This window comes from Phalacrocorax aristotelis, chromosome 25 (genome assembly GCF_949628215.1).
Source record: "Phalacrocorax aristotelis chromosome 25, bGulAri2.1, whole genome shotgun sequence".
In the NCBI taxonomy this organism is placed as follows: Eukaryota; Metazoa; Chordata; class Aves; order Suliformes; family Phalacrocoracidae; genus Phalacrocorax; species Phalacrocorax aristotelis.
In genome coordinates, this window is record NC_134300.1 from 3,559,967 (window position 1) to 3,579,446 (window position 19,480).

The window sequence follows — 19,480 nt, forward strand, 5'->3', positions numbered from 1 at the left end:
CCCTCCCCTGCCGTGCCGCTCGGGGTCCCCCCGTCACTGCACCCGTGCCCGCCGCATTTCGGCAGGCTGCTGCCGGCCACCCCTGCCTCAGTTGCCCCAGGCGGGAGCCAGTGTAGTTGCCAACACATTTATTGGGGACATCGGGGGGTGACACGCACATGTCCCCAGGGCCGGGGTCCCCGTGCCCCCACCCCACACCGGGCCCCTCCCCGACTCCCACCACCATCCCCAGCAACCCCACGGCACGGGACGGCAGAGCCAGGGATGCCACGTCCAGCCCTGCTCCTCAGCGGCCACGACTCCACTTCTGTTCGGAGCCTCCTCATCCTCGTCTTCATCCTCATCGGGGTCTTAATTAGTCAGTAACGAGGCGGGGGCCATCCTTGGCAATGCAGCACCGGGGGTCCGTGGGTGCCCCCATTCCACCGCCGGCGCTACATGAGGCGGCACTGCTCGCCACCCGCCGCCCCTGGCAGGTCCAAGTTGAGGCCAGGGGGCTGCAGGGAGGGAGGAAGGGTGAGCTGGGGGACCCAGGGGTCTCGGGGGTTCAGGGGAGTCAGGGCAGGGCCCCTACCCTGCCAGGGGGTCCCTGGGGACACTCACCGACTCCCCAGCCAGCTCCTTGGGTGGGTGCCCCAGGTCCTGCAGCTGTGGGGGGAGACACAAGGGGTCAGGCTGGCACTGGGGACCTGGGGGGGTCCGTCCGTCCTCCCACCGCTCACCTGCTGCATGAGGTCGAGGAGGGTCTCGAAGCGCGCCCGCCGCTCCTCCTCGCCCTCGCCCGGCCGCTCGCGCTCCAGCTGCTGGCAGATGCGGCCCATCACGCAGTGCTGCGCCCGGTACCGCTCGTACTGCTCAGCCGGCAGCGCCTCGCCGTGCCGCTGCAGCCACTCGGGGTACTGCGGGGGGATGGTGGGGGGTCAGGCTGGGACCACTGTGCCTTCCCGCCCTGTCCCAGTCCCGGCAAACCCCGACCTTCTCGGTGATCTCCTTGAGCGAGGGGTAGAGCACGTCCTTGGAGAGCAGGCTCTGCATGATGCTCCGCATGACGGGCAGGACACTGCCCTCACCATCGCTCTCCTCCAGCCCCAGCCCCTCCAGCGCCTTCGCCAGCTCCTCCTCCGAGGCTGAGGAGCCCTGCAAGGACACCGTCAGACCCCCCGGGATGGGGGGCACCCCTGGGGGGACGCCGCTTGGCTGGCGGGGGTGCGGCCATACCTGCAGGTCGGTGGCATTCCTGGCCAGGCCACTCAGTGTCTCCTTCAGGCAAGAGGTGAACTCCTGCTGCGACGCTGTGTCGCTGCCTGTGGGGACCGGGAGATGTCGGTCGGGGACAGGGAGACTCCGGGCAGACCGGGGCATCCCTCTCGGCAAGGGTCAGGGTCTTTTTTTGGGGACCCCGCTCCTAAATGGGGGCCCCAGGGTCCTGCAGAACTGGGATTGCTGCCAGACCTTCCCCTGCCCCAGCTCCACCGGTGGCAGGAAGGCTGGGGGAGCTCCTGCCGTGCGGGAAGGTGCCCAGCACCGCAACACCGGAGAGGTGCCAACTGGCCCCGAGTCAAACTGACACCACCCGCGTGGTGGGGAACCACCTGCCGCCGGCGCCCCCAAAGCCCAGCCCAGCCCAGGCCAGCCCATGCTGCTCACTCTGCGACCTCGGACCCCCAGCTGTCAGCAAGACCTGAAGTTGCCAGGGCCGATCGGTTGCCAGCACGCTCCCAGCACGGCAAGGGTTCACCGGGCTGCAACACACCATCTCTGGTGCAACCGATCCGGCGGCCAGGCGGCATGGCTGCCTCTCGGCGTACACCTCTGCCGTATCCTTTAATCCCACCGGCAGCGGTGCCGAGGGGCTGTGGCCGGCGGGGACGCCCACGTGCCCGCCCCACTCACCCACTCTGCCCGCGGCCTCCGACAACTTTTGGAACTGCTCCACCAAGTGCGGCTCCTCCCGGGCCAGCTCCTGCATGGCCTGCTCGAACTCAGCCGCCGCCTGCGAGGCCAGCTCTCCCTCAAATAGCTCCTGGAAGAACCTCTCCTGCGAGGCGAAGAGGGAGGCCTGGGGAGAGGGGCACGGTCAGGCCCCCCCCGCGCCGTGGCGACGGTGTCTTCCCCACCCCAAGGGCTGGGGCGGCGGCGGCGGCTGCATCCTGGCAGCGTCGCACCTTGGCGGCGGCGCTGGGCGAGGGCTGGGCCCCGGCGGGGGGCGGTGGCGGGGGGGCAGCAGGCCTGGCCTTCTCGAAGTCATCCAGGGCACCTGGGGAAGGTGCTGGGCTGAGGGGGGCGCCAGGGCACCCCTGGGCGAGGCCCCCCACCATCCCTCAAGTAGCTCCCTGCACCCCATAATGGCCCCTGTCCCGTGGCATACCCCACCTCCCCCACCGTGCTGCACCCCATGGACCCCAATGCCTGCCCAGCACCAGGGGCCGTGCCCCGATAACTGCACCCCAGGAAACCCCCAGCACTATTGCGCACCAAAACCCAACAACCCCACTTCACCCCAATAACCCCCAGCCCCACTGCACCCCAGTCACACCCTGACCCCGTTGCACCCCCGTGACCCCCCAGCCCCACTTCATCCCCAATATCTGCACCCCAATAACCACCAGCCCCACTGCACTCCAATAATCCCCCAACCCCACTGCACCCCAATAACCCCCAACCCCACTGCACCCCCGATGATCCCACCCCACCCCAATAACCCCCAGCCGCACCACGCCCCAACACCCCCCTGACCCCATTGCACCCCAGTGACCCCCCGACCCTCCCGCACCCCAGTGACCCCCAGCACCCCTACACTCCAATGATCCCCGACCCCCCCGCACCCCAGTGACCCCCAGCCCCCCCCGCACTCCAATGATCCCCGACCCCCCCGCACCCCAATGACCCCCAGCCCCCCTGCACTCCAATGATTCCCCGACCCCCCGCACCCCAGTGACCCCCAGCCCCCCCCGCACTCCAATGATCCCCCCGACCCCCCCGCACCCCAGTGACCCCCAGCCCCCCTGCACTCCAATGATCCCCCCGACCCCCCCGCACCCCAGTGACCCCCAGCCCCCCCCGCACTCCAATGATCCCCGACCCCCCCGCACCCCAGTGACCCCCAGCCCCCCTGCACTCCAATGATCCCCGACCCCCCGCACCCCAGTGACCCCCCGACCCCCCGCACCCCAATGACCCCCAGCCCCCCGCACCCCAATGACCCCCGACTCCCCTGCACTCCAATGATCCCCCCGACCCCCCCGCACCCCAGTGACCCCCCGACCCCCCGCACCCCAATGACCCCCAGCCCCCCGCACCCCAATGACCCCCGACTCCCCTGCACTCCAATGATCCCCGACCCCCCGCACCCCAGTGACCCCCAGCCCCCCGCACCCCAATAACCGCCGGCCCCGCTCACTATCAAGCAGCTCCTCCAGCTCCGGGTCGGCGCCCGGGCCCGGCTCCGCCGCCATCTTCGCGCCGCTCCGCCTCCGCGGGGGGGGTGGCTCGGCGGCCGCGCCCCACCGGGGCCACGCCCTGCCGGGAGCCCCGCCCCTGGCGCCGCGGTTCCGCCGTGCGCCCGCCAGGCGGCGCCGCGGTGCACGGGGCGGGGCGGGGCGGGGCATCCCCGCCGCGGGCCGGGCGGCCGCGGGGTCCCGGCCGCAGGGTCTCACCCGCGCGGCGTTCCGGTCCCTGCTGTCTCATACCCTTGGGGTCCTGGCTCTCAGGGTCCCAGCTCTCGGGGCCCTAGCCCCTTGGGGGTCTCACTCCCTGGGGTCTCAGCCTCTCGGGGTCCCAGCCCTTGGGGATCCCAGCTCTTGGGGCACCATCCCCTCAGGGCTCCAGCCCACGGGGTCTCATCCTCTTGGGGTCCCAGTCCCCGGGGTCTCAGTCCTTCAGGGTCCCTGCTCTCCGTGTCCCATCCCTTCAGGGTCCCAGTCCATGGGGTCTCATCCTCTCGGGGTCCCGGCCCTCAGGGTCCCGGCCCTCGGGGTCCCAGCGCTTGGGGTCCCAGCCTTCAGCTCCTCATCCCCTCACGAGTGCGGAACAACCATTGGGGCTGCTTGTGCCCCGTATTTGGAGGGTCCTGGTGCACGGAGGGACCAGCCCTGGGCAAAGGGGCCAATGGCTCCTCCAGACCCAAGCCCATCCCTCACCGGTGCCCCCCACGTCCCCGCCACGTGCCAGTAGGCAGATGTCCCCTGGGGCTGGGGCAAGGCCCTGGGGACGCGGAAGTCACTTCCTTCCCGTTTACCCAAATAGCTGCTATGCAAAGGACAGGTGGCCCCACCAGTGTGCAGCAGCTTGCAGGGATGGCCAGGAGCGCGGTGCTTCTCCTCTGGGGTGAGTGCCCAGGCACGGGCCATGGGGCTGGCAGGGGACCTGATGCCACGGGGATGGGCCTCTGGACCCCTCCCCGCTTTGGGGAGCAGTGGGCTGAGACAGAGCCCAGTGGCACCAGCCGGCTCACGGGGAGGGAACGCAGCGTGTCTGTGGGATCCTCCCAGGTCCCAAATGCCAGCAGAGCCAGCCCATGGGGTTGTATGCCTGGCACGCCCGGGGCCATGGGCTGGAGTGGCCACGGGGGCGGGGCTGTGGGGATGGCAACGAGGGGACGGGGATGCAGGGACAGGCGTCGCAGGGATGGGGTTGTGGGGACTAGCACCATGTGGCTGGCAGGGCTGTGGGCTTTGGATCATGGGTACAGGGCTGTGGGGTTGGGGACATGGCAACAATGAGGCTGTGGGCATGGGGATGTGAGGATGGGGCCGTGGGAACAGGGCTGTGAGGATGGGGATGTGGGGATGGGGCCATGGGGACAGGTACCATGGGAATGGGACCGTGCGGACAGGTGCCGTGGGGCTGGCAGTGGTGTTCCCATGCTCTGCCCCGGCCTGGGGCCGTGCCATGCAGATGCGGTGTGCGTGGGCAGCTCTGACACAGCCATGTCTCCTGGGCTGTCCCAGCTGCCCTGGGGACAGTCCCCATGCTCTTTTGCATGGGTGCCGGCGTCCCCGTGGGGGCAGCTTGGGGACAGCTCCTGCACCCCATCCCGTGGGTGTCCCCGGTGTCCCCGCGGCAGCAGCCCCCACCCAGCCCCTCTCCCCTTCTCCCTTCCAGCCCAAGCCCTCGGCTTCACTGGTGAGTCCTTGCTGCAGGTCCCCAGCCCACTGTGTCCAGACACCCCCGGTGGCCCTGGCAGGCTGGTGTCCCCTGTCACCCCGCAGGCGCCAGGCCCAGCCAGCTCACACTGGACCCCCCCTGGACGCCTGTGTTCCTATGGGAGAAGGTGACGCTGACCTGCCAGGGCTCTGGCACGCCTGGCCCTACCTCCTGGTACCGCAACACGCAGTTCTGGGAACAGACAGCATCCAGCCACATCCATGTCTCCGAAGGCTCCTCTGGGAGCAGCAGCTACCAGTGCCGCAGCCCTGGCACTGAGCTCAGCAGCCCCGTCACCCTGAGTTTCTCAAATGGTGAGGGGCGGGATAGGTGACCCTGCCCTGGCACCCGCGGGTGCCCCGAGGGCTCTGGGTGGGCTCTGTTTCAAAGCCTCTTGCCCCTCGTGCGACGGGAGCCTGTCCCCGTGCACACGGGCGCATCCCCGTGCACACCAGTGCATCCCCGTGCACGTGGGTGCACCCCTGTGCACACTGGCATGTCCCCGTGCGATGGGAGCCCACTGGCTGCATTCCCACGCACCGGCCACCCCGGCCCTCTCTTGCAGACTGGCTGGTGCTGCAGGTGCCGGTGGGGTCACTGCTGGAGGGGGACACGCTGCCACTGCGCTGCCGGGGCTGGAAGGGCAAGTCGATCACCCAAGTGCAGTTCTTCCGTGAGTGGGAGGTGCTGGGGGGGCCCTCCCCGACGACCGAGCTGCTCCTGCCCTCCCTGCAGCTGCACCACAGCGGGCGCTACCGCTGCCAGGCCACCATGCGCACCATTTTCCAGGAGAAAAAGGAGTCGGCACTGGTGACAGTGAACGTGCAAGGTGAGCACCGGCTCCCCAGCGCTCACCCGGAGGGGTGCAGCCCCCCTCCCCAGCAGCTCGGTGTCACTGTTCCCCTGGCTTCTTCCCAGAGCTCTTCTCGGTGCCGGTGCTGCGCCTGGAGGGCCTGGCCAAGCTCCCCGAGGGAGCCCCCCTGGCCCTGCACTGCCTCAGCCACCACAGCCCCCTGCGGCCCCTCGCCCGCCTCCAGCACCTCTTCTACCGGAACAAGGTGGTGGTCGGGGGACCCCAGGGCTCCTCCCAGCTCTGGCTGCCAGCCGTGGGGCTGCTCCACTCGGGGAACTACTCCTGCGAGGTGCGGACGGAGACATCCAGTGTGCGGAAATACAGTGCCCTGGTCGCTGTCATGGTGTACAGTGAGTGTGTGGGAGGGATGGGGATGTACCGGGGAGCTGCAGCCCTCCCCGGGTCCCCAGTTCCCTCCCCCGGGCTCTCCATCCTTCCCTGGGATCCCTCCATCCCTGCCTGGGTTGCTGCATCCCTCCCCAGGTCCCTCCAACCCTCGCTGTGGCCCACGTCCCTCCCAGCTCCTTCTCTCCCTCCCTGGGGTGCCTCCATCCCTCCCCAGCTCCCTGCGTTCCTCCCAGGGTCCCCCATTCCTCCCCAGGTCCCGCCACCCCTGTCTGGGTCCCCACATACCTCTCCAGCTCCTTCCGTCCCCCCCAGGTCCCCTTGTCCCTCCCCAGTTCCCCACATCCCTCCCTGAGGCCCCTCCACCCCTGCCTGGGTCCCCTCATCTCTCCTCGGGGTCCCCTCCATCCCCCCCCCCAGGTCCCCTTGTCCCTCCCCAGCTTCCCTGTCCCTGCCTGTCTCCTCCCCGCAGGGGTCCCGGTCTCGGGGGTGTCCCTGGCAGTGCAGCCCCCCGGGGGGCTGGTGGCAGAGGGTGACCACCTGGAGCTGGCCTGCTCGGTGGCCGCAGGGACAGGACCCCTCTCCTTCTCCTGGCACCGGCAGGGCTTGGCCGCGCCGCTGGCCACGGGCCCCCGCTACAAGCTCCGTGCCGTGCAGCAGCAGGACGGTGGCCGCTACCACTGCACAGCCACCAACGGCGGCACCACGGCTGACAGCCCGCCGCTGTGGGTCACCGTCCTGGGTGAGTGGGACCCTCCAGCTTCGGGTGCCCCCCACACACAGCATCGCCTCATCCCATGCTGAGGGACGGCCACGGCCACCGTTTGACCCCCGGCACCGTGTCTCTGCGTGGCAGTGCCGGTGGCCAATGCCACCATTGCGATGACGAGGACAGAGCCGTCGGTGCCGGCAGGCGAGAGCCTCAACCTGAGCTGCTCGGTGCAGGCGGGCACCACGCCGGTGACCTTCACCTGGCTGCGAGATGGGCAGGAGCTGGGCTCGGGGCCCGTCCTCACCTTGGGGACCGTGGAGCAGGCGCACGCCGGGACCTACCAGTGCCTGGCCACCAACCGCCTCAGCACCCGCCGCATCTTCCGGGTGTACAGCCCGGCGCTGGTCCTCTCTGTGACACAGCCACAGCGGGGGTGGCGGCAGCAGGGCACAGGTGGGGGCTGCGCTCATCTGCCCCCTCCCCGTGGTCCCTGCATGGGTCTGGCCCCCTGGGGCCAGCGCCGACCTAGGCTTGTCCCCACTCTGTTCCCAGCCATGGCCGTGGGGCTCAGCATGTCCCTACTGCTCCTACTCCTGCTCAGTGCTGCCATGGCCTGGCACCTCCGGCACCGGCGCCACAGGGGTAGGTCGCCCACACCGGGCACTGGGGGCCGGGTTGGTGGTCCCAAGTGGGGTGAAAGCCCCCCACACCAGCTGGGAGGGGATCAATGGGGCTGTACCCCACATCCCCCTTCTTGGCTGGGGCTGAGCCCCCAGTGCCCTTGGCTCAGGGTCCTGGGGGGTTTTGGGGGTCCTGGAGGCCCTCCCTGTTTGAAGCCCACGTCCCCCCATCTCATTTGGGTGTGCAGGGGTGAGTCCCAGTACTGCCATGTTGGGGTCCTGGGAGTCTGGGCTGGGAGGCCTGGGTGGTCTTGGGGGTGTCCCCTCCTTCCTGGGCACACGGGGCTGAGCACTGGAGTCTTTGGGTTGGGGTCTGGGGGGTCCTGGGGTGCCTTGTGGGGCATCCCTGCTTGCAGCCCACACCCCCCTGTCTCATCTGAGTCCCAGGTACTGCCAGCTTGGGGGCCTGGGGGTCCCAGGGGTCCCCCCTCCCTCCTGGGCCCCAGCATCCTTTGCTCAGGGTTTTGGGAGGGTCTCATGGAGTCTCAGGGGTGCTGGGGGTCCCTCACCACTGTCACCCCGGAGACCCCAGGGCTGCTCACACTCCCCCTTGTCTTGCAGCCACTGGGAAGAGCCAGGGCAGGTGAGTGTGGGGGTGTCCAACCACAAAGCCCCTTTCCCATGGGCTGGACACGCAGCCCCCCACCCTCCCCTACCCCAGGTACTCCCTTGTCCCACAGGGACTTTACGACCCCCCCAGAGCACGAGGGTCACCAGCCAGAGCCCACAGCCCTGCCCGGGGCACTGGGGGACGGGGAGGTGCTGTACAGCCATGTCGTGGTCACCGAGCGGGGCTGGGGTGAGTACGGGGAGGGGGGCACGCTGCCCGCACGTGCCACCGCCCCCAACCCGGATCCCCGAACCGGCTTGTCTTCCAGGCACCTCCCCGGCCCGGGCCCGACCTGGGCCCCCACGGGAACCGTCTGTCACGTACGCGGTGCTGCCGGGTCCCCACGCGCGGCTGCGGCTCCCGAGCGACACCTATGAGAACGTCCCGTGACACCCGCGGGGCGCTGGGAGGGGGGGACGGGCACTGGGGGTGCCACTGGTGCACGCTGGTGTCCCATGTCCCCATCGTCCCCCCTGGGCAAACCCCCGCACTCACAACCCACGGCCCCCCCCAGGGTGCCCACTCTGCCTGGGGCCCGATCCAGACCAGACCAGCCCGGGTCCCAAGTGGGGGAGACCCAGGGCTACACAGGGCACCCACTATCCACCATTCCCCCCTGTAGGGCTCCCCCTTCCCCCACCCAGTGGCCCCAAGAGGTCTCCATTCCCACACCCAGCGTTCCCAGTGGTCCCAGTACTCCCCCTTCCCCTTCCCAGTGCTTCCCAGTCCTGCCAGGACTCCACAGAGTTCCCCCCTACCCCCTCTTCCTCTCCCCCGCCAGGGCTCTCCCCATCCTGGCCCAGCGGGGCCCCCCCAGGCTGTGGGTACTGGGTTCTGGCTGTGTCTCAAGAAAAGTGCCAAGACCCCCAAGGGTGCTGGGGCCCCCCCGCCCCAGGCTCTGCGGGGCCTTGGTTAAACAGAGGGAAATGGTGTTTTTCTCTCCCAGCAGCGTCTCCTCCACCCAGAAACACGTGGCAGCTGCCACCAGGAGCCGGTGCCACTGTCCCCAGCTCCACATCGTCCGTGTCCCCACGGGCTTCGCCCCCATCAGATGGCACCACCGTCCCCAGGGGGTCCGTATCCCCAGCAGGAGATGGTGCCACTGTCCCCGTCCCTGCTGGGTGCCCGTCCCTCTTGGCAGCCGGTGCCATCGTGTCCAGCCCCACCCGTGGCCGGTGCCCTCGTCACCAGGGCCAGCTCTGTCCTCGCTGTTACTGAAACCCTCCTGCCAGGTTTGCGTATGGTGCTGCTTTACTTGGGGAAGGGGGGGCGGGGGGGGTCAGCACCACACAACCCCGGCAGCTTCAGCCCCTGCCAGGCTCAGGGCATCTCAGCCCCAGAGCGGTACCCCAGGCTGCGCCTGTGCCCAGCTGGAGGCAGTTTGGGGGCAAAACCAGCCATTTCCAGGGAAAAAGGCTCCACTTCTCCATCACAGTCCCAGGAAGGGGGTGCTGGGGGTAGGGGCCCAGCTGCTGGGATGGACAGGGGGACGAGGGGCGGCTGCGGGGCGGTCGCAGGATGGGGTCAGGAGTGTTTGACCTGCAGGGTTTCGTACATCTCCTGGCCTTCACCGGTGAGCCCCTGCGTGGGAGAGGGGGTTACAAGGTGCCTGTCCCCGCCAGCTGCCACCCTCCCTCCAGGCTGTCACCCCACCATGGCAGCTTCCCACCCAACATGTGCCATGGGGGGCTGGTGGGCTGCTGTGGGGGACTGCACTTAGGGTGGGCGCAGGGCAGGGGGGACAGGACACCCCCCAAGTTACAGCACCTGCGGGGTGGGGCACCCAGTGGGACACAGGCACCCCAGGGGACGTGGTAACCCTGCCAGGGACAGCAGCCATGGGTAGGCCCCTCCCCAGGACATTCCCCCCGGGACAGGGTCCCCCCTGGGATGCATCACCCAGGCTGACTTACTGTGTAGATGGCTTCTTCCTTCTGCTCCAGGAAAGAGAAAGAGAAAGAGCTGGGGCAGGGCGGGGAGGACAGGCAGGGCTGCCCTCACACCCCCAGGCCCCCTGCACCCCTCCCCTCGCTCCCTGGGGAAGCCATGAGATTTCCTGGAATTCTTCCCCCCAATGTGGGACCACCAGAGCCCCCCCAGCTCCCCTTCGCTTTCCCCTTCCGTGGCTGCAGCACCACGGGGGACGGGCGCTGGCTGGGGGGGGGGTTGTCCATCCCTCCCAGGGTACCGCAGCCCCAAACCGCCCCCAGTCCCAGCTGCCCTTTTTTTGGCAGCGCCGTTACCTCTTTGCCAGGTCCCTGCTGTGACTCTCGGTGAACCGTGAACTGCAGGGGGGTGAGGGGGTCACCCAAAAGGCAAAGAAAGAAGAAGTAAGAAGAGGAAAAAGCCCCACCACAGGTGGGGAAGCCCTGGGGCACCTGCTGTAGCCTCCCCAGGGGTACCCCAAAAAAACAAGGCCCGCCAGGGTCCCCAGACCAGGGACAGGTGGCCACAGGCTGGATCCTGGGGCTCACCTTGAGGCGGCAATAGAGGACGGTGAGGACGATGCCATAGAGGAAGAGGATGGCATCCAGGATGTAGCAGAGCTCCGGCTCCATCAGGGCTTCTGGGGAGGATGGGGGAAGGGGTAGGAGGGTGTCCCCAGATCAGCATGACCCTGGGACGGATCCTGCACCCCTCCTGGCTGCTGAGAGCTTGGCTCCGCCACCTCCAGGCATCACCCCTTTCCACATGCAGATAACAGCAGAAGGTCCCGGGGGGTCACAGGCGGCGCCAACATCCCCATAGACAGTGTTGGAGAGCCCAAGAGCCCACCAGGACTCACCCTGGGGTGCCCCTCCATGCCAGGAGAACCCCAGGGAAGGCTTTGATAGATCCCAGCTTGTCCCAAAGGCACGAAGATGCTGTCAAAGGAGCCAGCCCGACAGCCACGTGCCTGCCTAGCTGCTCCCCATCCCCACAGGCCCCCATCCCCGTCCCCACCTGCTGCCGGGGTCTGCAGCAGCAGCAGCAGGGCGGTGGTGAGCAGCAGCCGAGCAGTCATCCTCCGCGCCGCCCCGAGCGGGGTCCAGCGTGTTGGGGCTACTGCGTCGGAGTTGCTGACCGCAGACCCAGCGCCTTCCTCCCTGCCGGCTCGCGCCGCCCCTCCTTCGCTTCCCCCGCTCCTATGGCCCCAGCCACGCTGAGGAACTGGCCGACGCAGCTGCCCCCTCTTCCCACAAAGGGTGGTGGGGCTGTTGCTCAAGGGCCAGGCGAGCTGTCCCTGAGCATCACCCGTCCTCCCCGCGCCCCACCCACCGCAGCCCTTGTGGTACCGCAGCTCCCCAGCACGGCTGCAGTCACCCGTGGGGGCTGCAGCAGCACCCACCAGCCCCTCCGGGCGGATGAAGGTTGTTTGGGAAGGCCCACAGCTTATGGGCACAGCACCGCCCAAAGCCGGGGCGGGTGGAAGCGAAACCGCAGGGGTGCCTCCAAGCTCCCTCCGTCTGGGGAGGATCCTCTACCCAGCGAGGGCTGCAACCAGGGGAAGGGGAAGCTCTCGACCACGAGCCTCACGTGGGAAAGGGAGGAAGAGCGGGGTTTCACCGGGTTTCAGCTGGAGGAGAAGGGCTGAGGCAGGGACAGAGGCGCTGGACAGGCAGGACCTGGCTTAGTCTTTATTAGACTCAGGTGAGGAAGGGGGCGCAGGGGGTCTCCCTGCCCAGAGCAGCGCACACAGCAGGAGAGGGGCGGCCAGGGCCACCACCTCATCGATCCACTTCCCCAAAGACGATGTCCTGCGTGCCTGGGAGAGGAAGAGAGGGGTCAGAGCACAATCAGCCCCTCAGAACGGGGAAGGAGCCCCCCCGCCCAAGGAGGGAACGTACCAATGATGGCCACAACGTCCGCCAGCATGTGGCCCTGTGACATCCGATCCAGACCGGCCTGAAGCAGAGCACAGAGATCCCCATCAGTCCACATCCTCCCCCAAGCACCCGTGACCCGCCCCAGGCCTGCTGAGGTCAGAGGGGACGGCTCCGCTCCCGGGTTTGCACAAGGCTGGAATGGCCGAGCAGGGCCCGGCCCACCCCTCCCAGAGTGGGTGCCGCACCGGCAGCAGGGCCTGCTCCCCGCCACGGCTGGGGGGGCCGGCAGGGGAAGGGGTGCTGTCCCTGACAGTACACCCAGCAGGGAGGAGGGAGGGGAAGTGGTCAGTTATCAGCTGAGAAAGGAAACCAGCTCTAGCAGCAGAGGCACGAGAGGCAAGTTTGTGTCCCAGAAGGACCCCAGGGGACAGGCAGGCGGTGGCCCACAGACCCCTGCTCCAGCCCACCGTGTTGGGGCCACGTTGGAGTGAGCCCAGCAAGGAGAGAGGGAAGAAAGCTCGTCCTGGGCTGCACTTGTCCCCTCCAGCCCAAACCCCACTCTCACTATGGGCCCCAGCCTCTCCTACCAGGTGAGCGAATCCGGGTGCCTTGATCTTGCAGCGGTAGGGGCGGCTGCTGCCATCAGATACAAGGTAGACGCCGAATTCACCCTGCAAGGACACGGGGACAGGGCTGGTGACATGGTGACACTGTTAGGGGGCTCAGGCTGTGTCTCCCAGACATGGTGTCCAGCCCTCCAACACCAATGTGGTGTGAGAGCAGAGTCCTGGGGACAGGAGAGCCCACCCAGCCGGGGACAGGAGCACCACGATGTCCCCAAGAGTGGCACAGCGAGGCAGGACACCCTTCACCATGCCAAACCCACTGTCCCCATAACGCCCTGAGAAGTGGCACCTTGGGGGCCTCAATGGCTGTGTAGGTGGCTCCAGGGGGGACCTGGTAGCCCTCCGTGTAGAGCTTGAAGTGATGGATCAGGGACTCCATGGAGGTCTGCAGAGAGAGGAAGGCACCCTCACTGGGGGCGCACGGCTGGGTGTGGGCAGAAAACACTGCCTGCCTCCTGCCTGCGCCGCGGCAGCTGGTGACAAGGAGCAAAGCATGGGAGCCAGGGTGGTGGCCGCATTCACGCAGCCACTGGCCAGAACGAGCACGTGGGATGACGCGGCAGGGCCGCTGCCAGGTCTCCTCCGGGCCGGTCTCTGCTCCGTCCGCCCCTGCCTTCACCAAGGTGGCTTTTTGGCCAAGCTGGGCCAGGCCTGGCAGAGCCGGGGGAGGGAGATCCCCTCCCACAGCGTGGGACCAGACAGCCACAGGGCTCAGGGGCAGCTTTAGCAGGCAGTGAACCTCCCCTCGGCACAAAGCCGTCCTCCTTGCCCATGCGCTGTTGGGCCTGGCAGGGCAGCACACAGGAAGCCAGGCGGTTCTCAGCCAAGCTGGGGACAGACACAGCTGCAGGTAACACCGGCAACCGCAAGCACCTGACTTGTGAAACCACGTTTCCTGCTTGCCGGCACTGACACACCAGCGGCAGCGAGGCCCAGTGGGTGAAGGAAGCGCTTTTACCTTCATCTCTGCCCGCTTTGGAGGGGAGATTTTGGCATCGTCTACTTTGATCTCCCCCTCAGGCATCTTGTTGAGGCACTGGAGGATGATACGGAGGGACTGTCGCATCTCCTCCACGCGGCACAAGTACCTGTGGGATCCCCACGCCACTCAGGACCTGAGGGCGCCCCATGGGGAAGCCACGGCCTCACTGCAGGCCCATAGAGGAGGTGTGACCCTGCCGAGGCCTCCCCACAGCCCCCCACACGTGGCAGAGCCGGGGTGCGACATACCTGTCATAGCAGTCGCCCCGGGAGCCGATGGGGACGTCAAACTCCACCTCACTGTAGACGTCGTAGGGCTGGGTCTTGCGCAGATCCCACTGGATCCCTGAGCCCCGGAGCATCACCCCGCTGGGTGGAGGGAGGGAGGCAGGTGAGCAGCCCACCTAAGGGGAGCCCCAGTCCCACGCCAGCCCCGGGCCCTCCCCGCACCCCAAAGCAGACCCCGAGACAGGGGAAAGTGGCCACGCGTCCCCCGCCTGCACGCACGCCACAGCCCTAACAGCAGCCATAGGAGCAAGGCATGGGGACATCAGGCAGGCAAAGGAGTCTCAGTTCCTGCCACCAGGTAGCACTGTCCCGACATCGTTCCCCAAGGTGGCTCCGATCAGCCCTGTGCTCTTTGGATAAAACCCTGATCCCTCCTGGGGGGAACGACACAGCTGGGCAGCGGCAGGAAGTCAGAGGCCCCCCACCAAGCGTCCCTACGAGCCACTGGACCCACCTGAACCCGTAGTTGAGAGCCTCCTCCGCTGTTATCACCCCGATGTCAACCGTGCGGTTCTTCCAGATGCGGTTGTTGGTGAGCATCTGCAGGCAGCGGGACATTAGTCACCTGGGTGCCTCTCCCTGACTGCGCAACCCCTCTCCTGACCCATGTCAGCTTGTCACTGCGGCCACAGGAGGAACAACCCCGGTTGACTGTGCCCAGGGGACAGGCAACGCAAGGCCCCAGCCCTCAGGGTGATGGGAAATGGGAACTGCCCCTCTCTCCCGGGTTTTGGGCAGAACCCCAGCTGTCATCCTGCCTCACCTCCTCCACCTCGTCTACCCGCATGGAGAAATTCTTCACGAACTCATAGATGTCGTCCATCAGCCCCAGGGGCAGGTCCTGCACGGGAGGAGAGGGCAGTCAGCCCATGCACGGCTGGTGGCACCGGGGACGTGGGCAGGGAGGCACCGGAGGCGACATCACCCACGTGGGGACATGGGGACACCCCGCACATCCCCGCCAGACCAGAGGGGCTCTGCAGGGAGCCGGGACACAGCACAGCCGCCCTCACCTGGTGCACCCCGCCAGGGCGGATGTAGGCGGCGTGCATCCGTGCCCCTGAGACCCGCTCGTAGAACTCGAACATCTGTGGGGACAGAGGAGATCCCACTGCATCCCGGCACGGCTCTGCGGCCAGCACCGAGCCCCAGATCGGTCCTGCTGCCAATGCCCTGCTACGGCCGCACTGCCGTTTACCTTCTCCCTCTCCTCAAACATCCAGAAAAAGGGGGTCATGGCCCCGATGTCCAGTGCGTGCGTGGTCACGGCCATGATGTGGTTGAGCAGCCGGGTTATCTCTGCGAAGAGGACTGGGGGCAGAGGGGGCACAGCGGGGTGAGCACTTCCAGCCCCCCTGGGGAGGGGAAACGGGGTCTGTGCCTCTGGAAAGCTGAGAGCTATGAGCCTTCAGGAAGGCAGGCAGAAGCACCTGCCTCTGGGGTGGGAGCTGGAGCCCCTGCAGAAACGTTATGGGGCCACCCTCACCTCGGATCCACTGAGCCCTCAGGGGCGGGCGGATGTTGAGCAGCTTCTCCACGGCCAGGGAATAGGCCTGCTCGTTGCACATCATGGAGACGTAGTCCAGACGGTCAAAATAGGGCAGTGCCTGCCAAAAGAAACATCCCTGAGCGGCAGCTGCCGGCACCTGCAGCCGGGCAGTGAGGGCCCAGGACTGCCAGGAGTGCTGAGAGGCTTCGTCCCCACCGGGGAATGCCAGGACGCAGTCCACAGGCACAGCATCTTCCCAGCTCAGGGCACTCTGAGCATGGCAGCAGTCTGGAAGGCAGCCCAAAATCTCCGGCTGGAGCAGACAGTCCTGCCTTGGGATAAGGTGTGAATGGAAGGCAGACAACGTTCCTCTGCAAGAGTTTTCCAGCTCACAGACACTGCAAGAGCCCTAATCCTGCACCCTTGGCACAAGCCAGCTGAGAACTGTCTCCACTGAGCATGGCTGTCAAGGCGCTGCCCTGAGCCTCAGCGGCCAGCCAAGGCAGCGCTACACCCCTCCCCTGGGCTATTTATGTCAAGCTCTCTTTCTCCCACTGGCAGAAAGGTTAAACCTGATCAGAACAATCAATCAGCAGGGTCTGTTTACAAACACTGCTGCAAAACCCGACAGGCAAATGAATCCCCTCCCAGAGCACCAAGGAGGCTGCTGACGTACCCAAGCAGACAGCTGCAGAGAGTCAGACACCAGCAGCCCTTCACCTCCTAGTTTCCTCATCCCCAAAAGACACCCCTCTCTCCCCCTGTGGACAGACACCGGCCCCTGGGATGGGGAAGTGTTGGGAGCCTGCTGCGCCTTACCTGGAGGTATGTCTTATACTCGATTAGCTTCTCGGTGCCTCGGTGCAGGAGGCCAATGTGGGGGTCGCATTTCTTCACTGTCTCTCCGCTCAGCTCCATGACCAGCCGCAGGACCCCATGGGCAGCCGGGTGCTGGGGCCCAAAGTTTATAGTCAAACTTGAGACCTTCTTGTGAGCCAGAGGGTCCTTGTCTGCTCAGGGGAGGAAAGAGGAGTTGGGCAGGGAGAAACATCCACCCCCAGCAGCGCTGCTGCCCCCGAGCGCCCTCAGCCTCTCCCCAGCAGCTCAGACACACAGAGCGGACACTGGACAGACATCCAGGCTGAGCTCAGAGCTTGGCCAGACATCAGGAACGCAGCGTCCTGACCGCCAGCTCCCATCTCGGCCCAACGCAAGACCCCTGGGACACGTCCAAAGGTGTCCCACTGCCTTCCAGGAGGCTTGGCCCGAGCTGGCCGCTCTTCCTGGAGTGCTGCGGTGGAAGGGCCAGGGCCACAGCAGAGACCAGGCACAGGAAGATTTGCACAGCCAGCAAAGAGAAGCGGGGGATGAGAAGCTCAAAGCCTGACTGGGGCTCGAAGCAGGAGCATCTTGCAGCATCTCAGGGGATACGGACGGGGCTAATGCTCCCAGGGGACTTGCCCTAAACACCCACACCCTCTGAGACCCATGGGGCACTCAGGAGAACAAGACATCCCCCCCCAAGTACCTGCTGAGTCCTCACTGGGCACTCACCAGTCTCAGAGGACCCACCAGGCACCCAGTGAGCCCCAGTCTGTCCCCAAACACCCAAGCAGCACCCCTGGGTACCCAGGGCCCCAGCAGCATTCCAATGAGCCCCAGACAGACCCAGGGGAATCCCCCGTCCCCATGTGACCCCCAACCTGACAACCACTGAGCACCCATGGGGCCCTGAGGGCCTCCCAGACAGCTCTGAGCACAGCAGGGACTCTAGCAAGTTCCAATCTGGCTCTGGAGCCCACTGAGCACCCCCAAGGGCCACCAACACCCCTCAGGACCTTGCCGCCCTCCGCAGAGCCCCTCCAAGGCCCTTAAAACCCTTCCAGGACCCTCCCAAGGGCCCCAACACCCCCTCCAGGGCTCAGGTTCCCTCCACGGCCAACCCAGAGCACCTGACATCCTTCCAGAGACCCCCAAGGCCTTGATTCCCACCCAGAGCACCTGACACCCCCCAGAGGCTCGGCCTCCCCTCCGAGGGGCCTTCCCAGGGCCTCAGGGGCTCTCCAGGACCCCCCCAGGGCGCCCGACGCTCTCCCAGGGACTCGCCACGCCCCCCCCCCCCCGGCCTCCCCCGGGGCCTCGGGGTCCCCCCCTCGGCCGGTGACGCCCTCCACCGCCTCTCACCGTTCCAGGGAGGCGGCACCCACTTCTCCGTCTCTTTGCTTGGGTACATGACGGCGCCGGCGAACTGCTGGGCCCACTCCACATCGGGCTGCCACTGCCGCACCGACCTGCGGGCCGGGACCGGGGCCAGGGCCGGGCCGTGAGGGGGGAGCCCAGGCCCAGGCCAAGGCCCCGCCACCCCCGGCCCCAGCCTCCCGCCGCCTCCCCCGGTCCCGGCTCCCCACCGCTCTCACCGGACCGGGGCCGGCCCCAGCCGCGCCGCCGCCGCCCGCAGCCCCGAAGGTGCCCGCAGCCTCCCCAGCGCCCGCAGCGCCGCCATCTTGCCCTTGGCACTGCGCATGCGCCACCCCGCCCTCACCACCGCTGCGGGGGCGGGGCCGGGCGCCATGTTTGGGGAGGGCAGGCGAAGTTCCGCCGCGCCGTTATATTGACCGTAGGCCGCTCTGCCGCCATCTTTACTAAGGGAAACGGCCGCGGAAGTCGCCGCTATCGCCGTGCCTGGCAGAGAGTGGCTGCTGGACGGGGCTGTCCCGTGGGGCGGACATGGGGACGGGGGGGGACAGGGATGTGGCGGAGGGGACAGAAGGAACAGGGATGGGGACAGACGGGACAGGGATGGAGCGGAGGGGCCAGGGGTGGGACAGAGGGGTCAGGGATGGGGACAGAGTGACGGGACGGAGGGAACAGGGGTGGGATGGAGGGGACAGGGATGGGGACGGAGGGGACAGGGATGGGGACGGAGGGGACAGGGATGGGGCGGAGGGGACAGGGATGGGGACAGAGGGGACAGGGATGGGATGGAGGAAGCAAGGTGGGGACAGAGGAGGCAGGGATGGGGACGGGTGGGACAGGGGTGGGATGGAGGGGGCAGGGATGGGGACACAGGGGACAAGGTGGGGATGGAGAAGAAAGGGACAGAGGGGACAAAGGGGACAGTGACGGGGACGGAGGGGACAGGGCGAGTGGGTGCGCTGGGTGAAAAAGGAGTGGGGTCTCCCAGCATGATGGTGAGGGGACATGTGTCCCCAGGCCTCCCTACTTGGGGACTGCCGTGGATGGAGGTGGCCTGTCCCCTCCCCTGACACCTGCAGTGTCTCCATGAGGGTGCTGGGCCAGGGAGGTGTGACCAAGTTGTCCTGTGTCTCCCCTTGCTCATGCCGCACCCCCAGCCCCCCCACTTGGAGATTCCCTGGCTCCAGCATCCAGATTTGCCCCCCCTTCTGAGGGGACACGGGAATATCCAGCTGCACCAGGACCCTCCGTGTCCCCTGTTCCCCCTCACCATGTTCCCACAGCCACAGGGTCACTCCGGCTCCCGTGGCCTTGCCCTGCGTCACCGCCCAGTGACGCCAGCTGCCGCTCAACCCCACGTCACAGCTGTTCCCGACCCCGACATGAGTCACGGTGATGCTGTCCAGATGTTGGCCACTGGCCACCAGCCCCACCCCCCTTGGCACAGCGCCACCCTGTAGGGCCCGATCCTCAGCACCGAGACCCTACCATCACCTAAGGGTGCCCCATGGCCCAGACCACAGATCCGTGAGAGATGCCAGAGCTGGGAATGCTGGTGCTGGGGGATGCTGACACTGGCAGATACTGGAGCTCGGGATACCGGAGTTGAGGGGATGCTGGAGCAGGTGGTTGCCGGAGGTGGCGGATGCTACGCTTGGTGGTTGCCGGAGGTGGCGGATGTTGCACGTGGTGAATGCCGGAGGTGGCGGATGTTGGCCAGAGCAGATGTTGGATCCCAGGGACACGGCT

General features: G+C 67.3%; 4 protein-coding genes across 8 annotated transcripts; 1 reads left to right on the forward strand and 3 right to left on the reverse strand.

Annotated features, from left to right (window-relative positions):
* Positions 1–113: 113 nt before the first annotated feature.
* PEX19 (peroxisomal biogenesis factor 19) lies at positions 114–3,529 on the reverse strand. 4 transcript variants are annotated; one of them, XM_075075062.1, is made up of 8 exons: positions 3,401–3,529; positions 2,166–2,257; positions 1,894–2,038; positions 1,219–1,304; positions 976–1,137; positions 723–899; positions 604–648; positions 114–521 (listed from the first exon to the last, which is right to left on the reverse strand). In XM_075075062.1, exons 1-8 carry the CDS (start codon positions 3,453–3,455, stop codon positions 435–437), a joined length of 849 nt encoding a protein of 282 aa, XP_074931163.1. In that variant the 5' UTR covers positions 3,456–3,529; the 3' UTR covers positions 114–434. The 4 variants fall into 4 exon arrangements, with proteins under 4 accessions (XP_074931163.1, XP_074931162.1, XP_074931165.1 ...); XM_075075061.1 differs by having other exon boundaries at positions 1,894–2,059; XM_075075064.1 differs by having other exon boundaries at positions 114–497; positions 3,401–3,528.
* A 1,266-nt stretch (positions 3,530–4,795) lies between these two features.
* FCGR2A (Fc gamma receptor IIa) lies at positions 4,796–8,322 on the forward strand. Its single transcript, XM_075074831.1, has 9 exons — positions 4,796–4,805; positions 5,104–5,124; positions 5,211–5,459; positions 5,711–5,974; positions 6,064–6,348; positions 6,816–7,085; positions 7,200–7,508; positions 7,608–7,925; positions 8,297–8,322. The coding sequence occupies exons 1-9, from the start codon at positions 4,796–4,798 to the stop codon at positions 8,320–8,322; spliced, it is 1,752 nt and encodes a 583-aa protein (XP_074930932.1).
* Positions 8,323–9,581: 1,259 nt separating this feature from the next.
* On the reverse strand, positions 9,582–11,688 carry FCER1G (Fc epsilon receptor Ig). Of its 2 annotated transcripts, none has more exons than XM_075074992.1 (5): positions 11,289–11,527; positions 10,820–10,911; positions 10,589–10,630; positions 10,259–10,279; positions 9,582–9,926 (listed from the first exon to the last, which is right to left on the reverse strand). In XM_075074992.1, the coding sequence occupies exons 1-5, from the start codon at positions 11,347–11,349 to the stop codon at positions 9,870–9,872; spliced, it is 273 nt and encodes a 90-aa protein (XP_074931093.1). In that variant the 5' UTR covers positions 11,350–11,527; the 3' UTR covers positions 9,582–9,869. The 2 variants fall into 2 exon arrangements, with proteins under 2 accessions (XP_074931093.1, XP_074931094.1); XM_075074993.1 differs by having other exon boundaries at positions 9,724–9,926; positions 10,259–10,282; positions 11,289–11,688.
* A 261-nt stretch (positions 11,689–11,949) lies between these two features.
* Positions 11,950–18,116, reverse strand: NDUFS2 (NADH:ubiquinone oxidoreductase core subunit S2). The gene is made up of 14 exons (XM_075074991.1): positions 17,953–18,116; positions 17,720–17,826; positions 16,355–16,545; positions 15,533–15,653; positions 15,245–15,357; positions 15,060–15,134; positions 14,810–14,887; positions 14,501–14,586; positions 14,008–14,127; positions 13,736–13,865; positions 13,067–13,162; positions 12,739–12,822; positions 12,173–12,230; positions 11,950–12,090 (listed from the first exon to the last, which is right to left on the reverse strand). Exons 1-14 carry the CDS (start codon positions 18,105–18,107, stop codon positions 12,053–12,055), a joined length of 1,452 nt encoding a protein of 483 aa, XP_074931092.1. The 5' UTR covers positions 18,108–18,116; the 3' UTR covers positions 11,950–12,052.
* Positions 18,117–19,480: the final 1,364 nt, after the last annotated feature.

What these genes read in the sequence shown, in the direction of transcription:
- PEX19 (XM_075075061.1), bottom strand. Translation starts at nt 3,455, where the DNA reads ATGGCGGCGGAGCCGGGCCCGGGCGCCGACCCGGAGCTGGAGGAGCTG. An exon ending in GGAGGCCGCGGGCAGAGTGG is followed by an intron (nt 1,305 to 1,893) that starts GTGAGTGGGGCG and finishes CGGTCCCCACAG; the next exon opens with GCAGCGACACAGCGTCGCAG. An exon ending in GGAATGCCACCGACCTGCAG is followed by an intron (nt 1,138 to 1,218) that starts GTATGGCCGCAC and finishes GTGTCCTTGCAG; the next exon opens with GGCTCCTCAGCCTCGGAGGA.
- FCGR2A (XM_075074831.1), top strand. An exon ending in GTGGCGGCAGCAGGGCACAG is followed by an intron (nt 7,509 to 7,607) that starts GTGGGGGCTGCG and finishes CTCTGTTCCCAG; the next exon opens with CCATGGCCGTGGGGCTCAGC. An exon ending in TCTCATTTGGGTGTGCAGGG is followed by an intron (nt 7,926 to 8,296) that starts GTGAGTCCCAGT and finishes CTTGTCTTGCAG; the next exon opens with CCACTGGGAAGAGCCAGGGC.
- FCER1G (XM_075074993.1), bottom strand. Translation starts at nt 11,349, where the DNA reads ATGACTGCTCGGCTGCTGCTCACCACCGCCCTGCTGCTGCTGCTGCAG. An exon ending in TCCTCTATTGCCGCCTCAAG is followed by an intron (nt 10,631 to 10,819) that starts GTGAGCCCCAGG and finishes ACCCCCCTGCAG; the next exon opens with TTCACGGTTCACCGAGAGTC. An exon ending in AGCAGGGACCTGGCAAAGAG is followed by an intron (nt 10,283 to 10,588) that starts GTAACGGCGCTG and finishes TCTTTCCTGGAG; the next exon opens with CAGAAGGAAGAAGCCATCTA.
- NDUFS2 (XM_075074991.1), bottom strand. Translation starts at nt 18,107, where the DNA reads ATGGCGCCCGGCCCCGCCCCCGCAGCGGTGGTGAGGGCGGGGTGGCGC. An exon ending in GGGTAGACGAGGTGGAGGAG is followed by an intron (nt 14,587 to 14,809) that starts GTGAGGCAGGAT and finishes CGCTGCCTGCAG; the next exon opens with ATGCTCACCAACAACCGCAT. An exon ending in CGGGGCGACTGCTATGACAG is followed by an intron (nt 13,866 to 14,007) that starts GTATGTCGCACC and finishes GGGATCCCACAG; the next exon opens with GTACTTGTGCCGCGTGGAGG.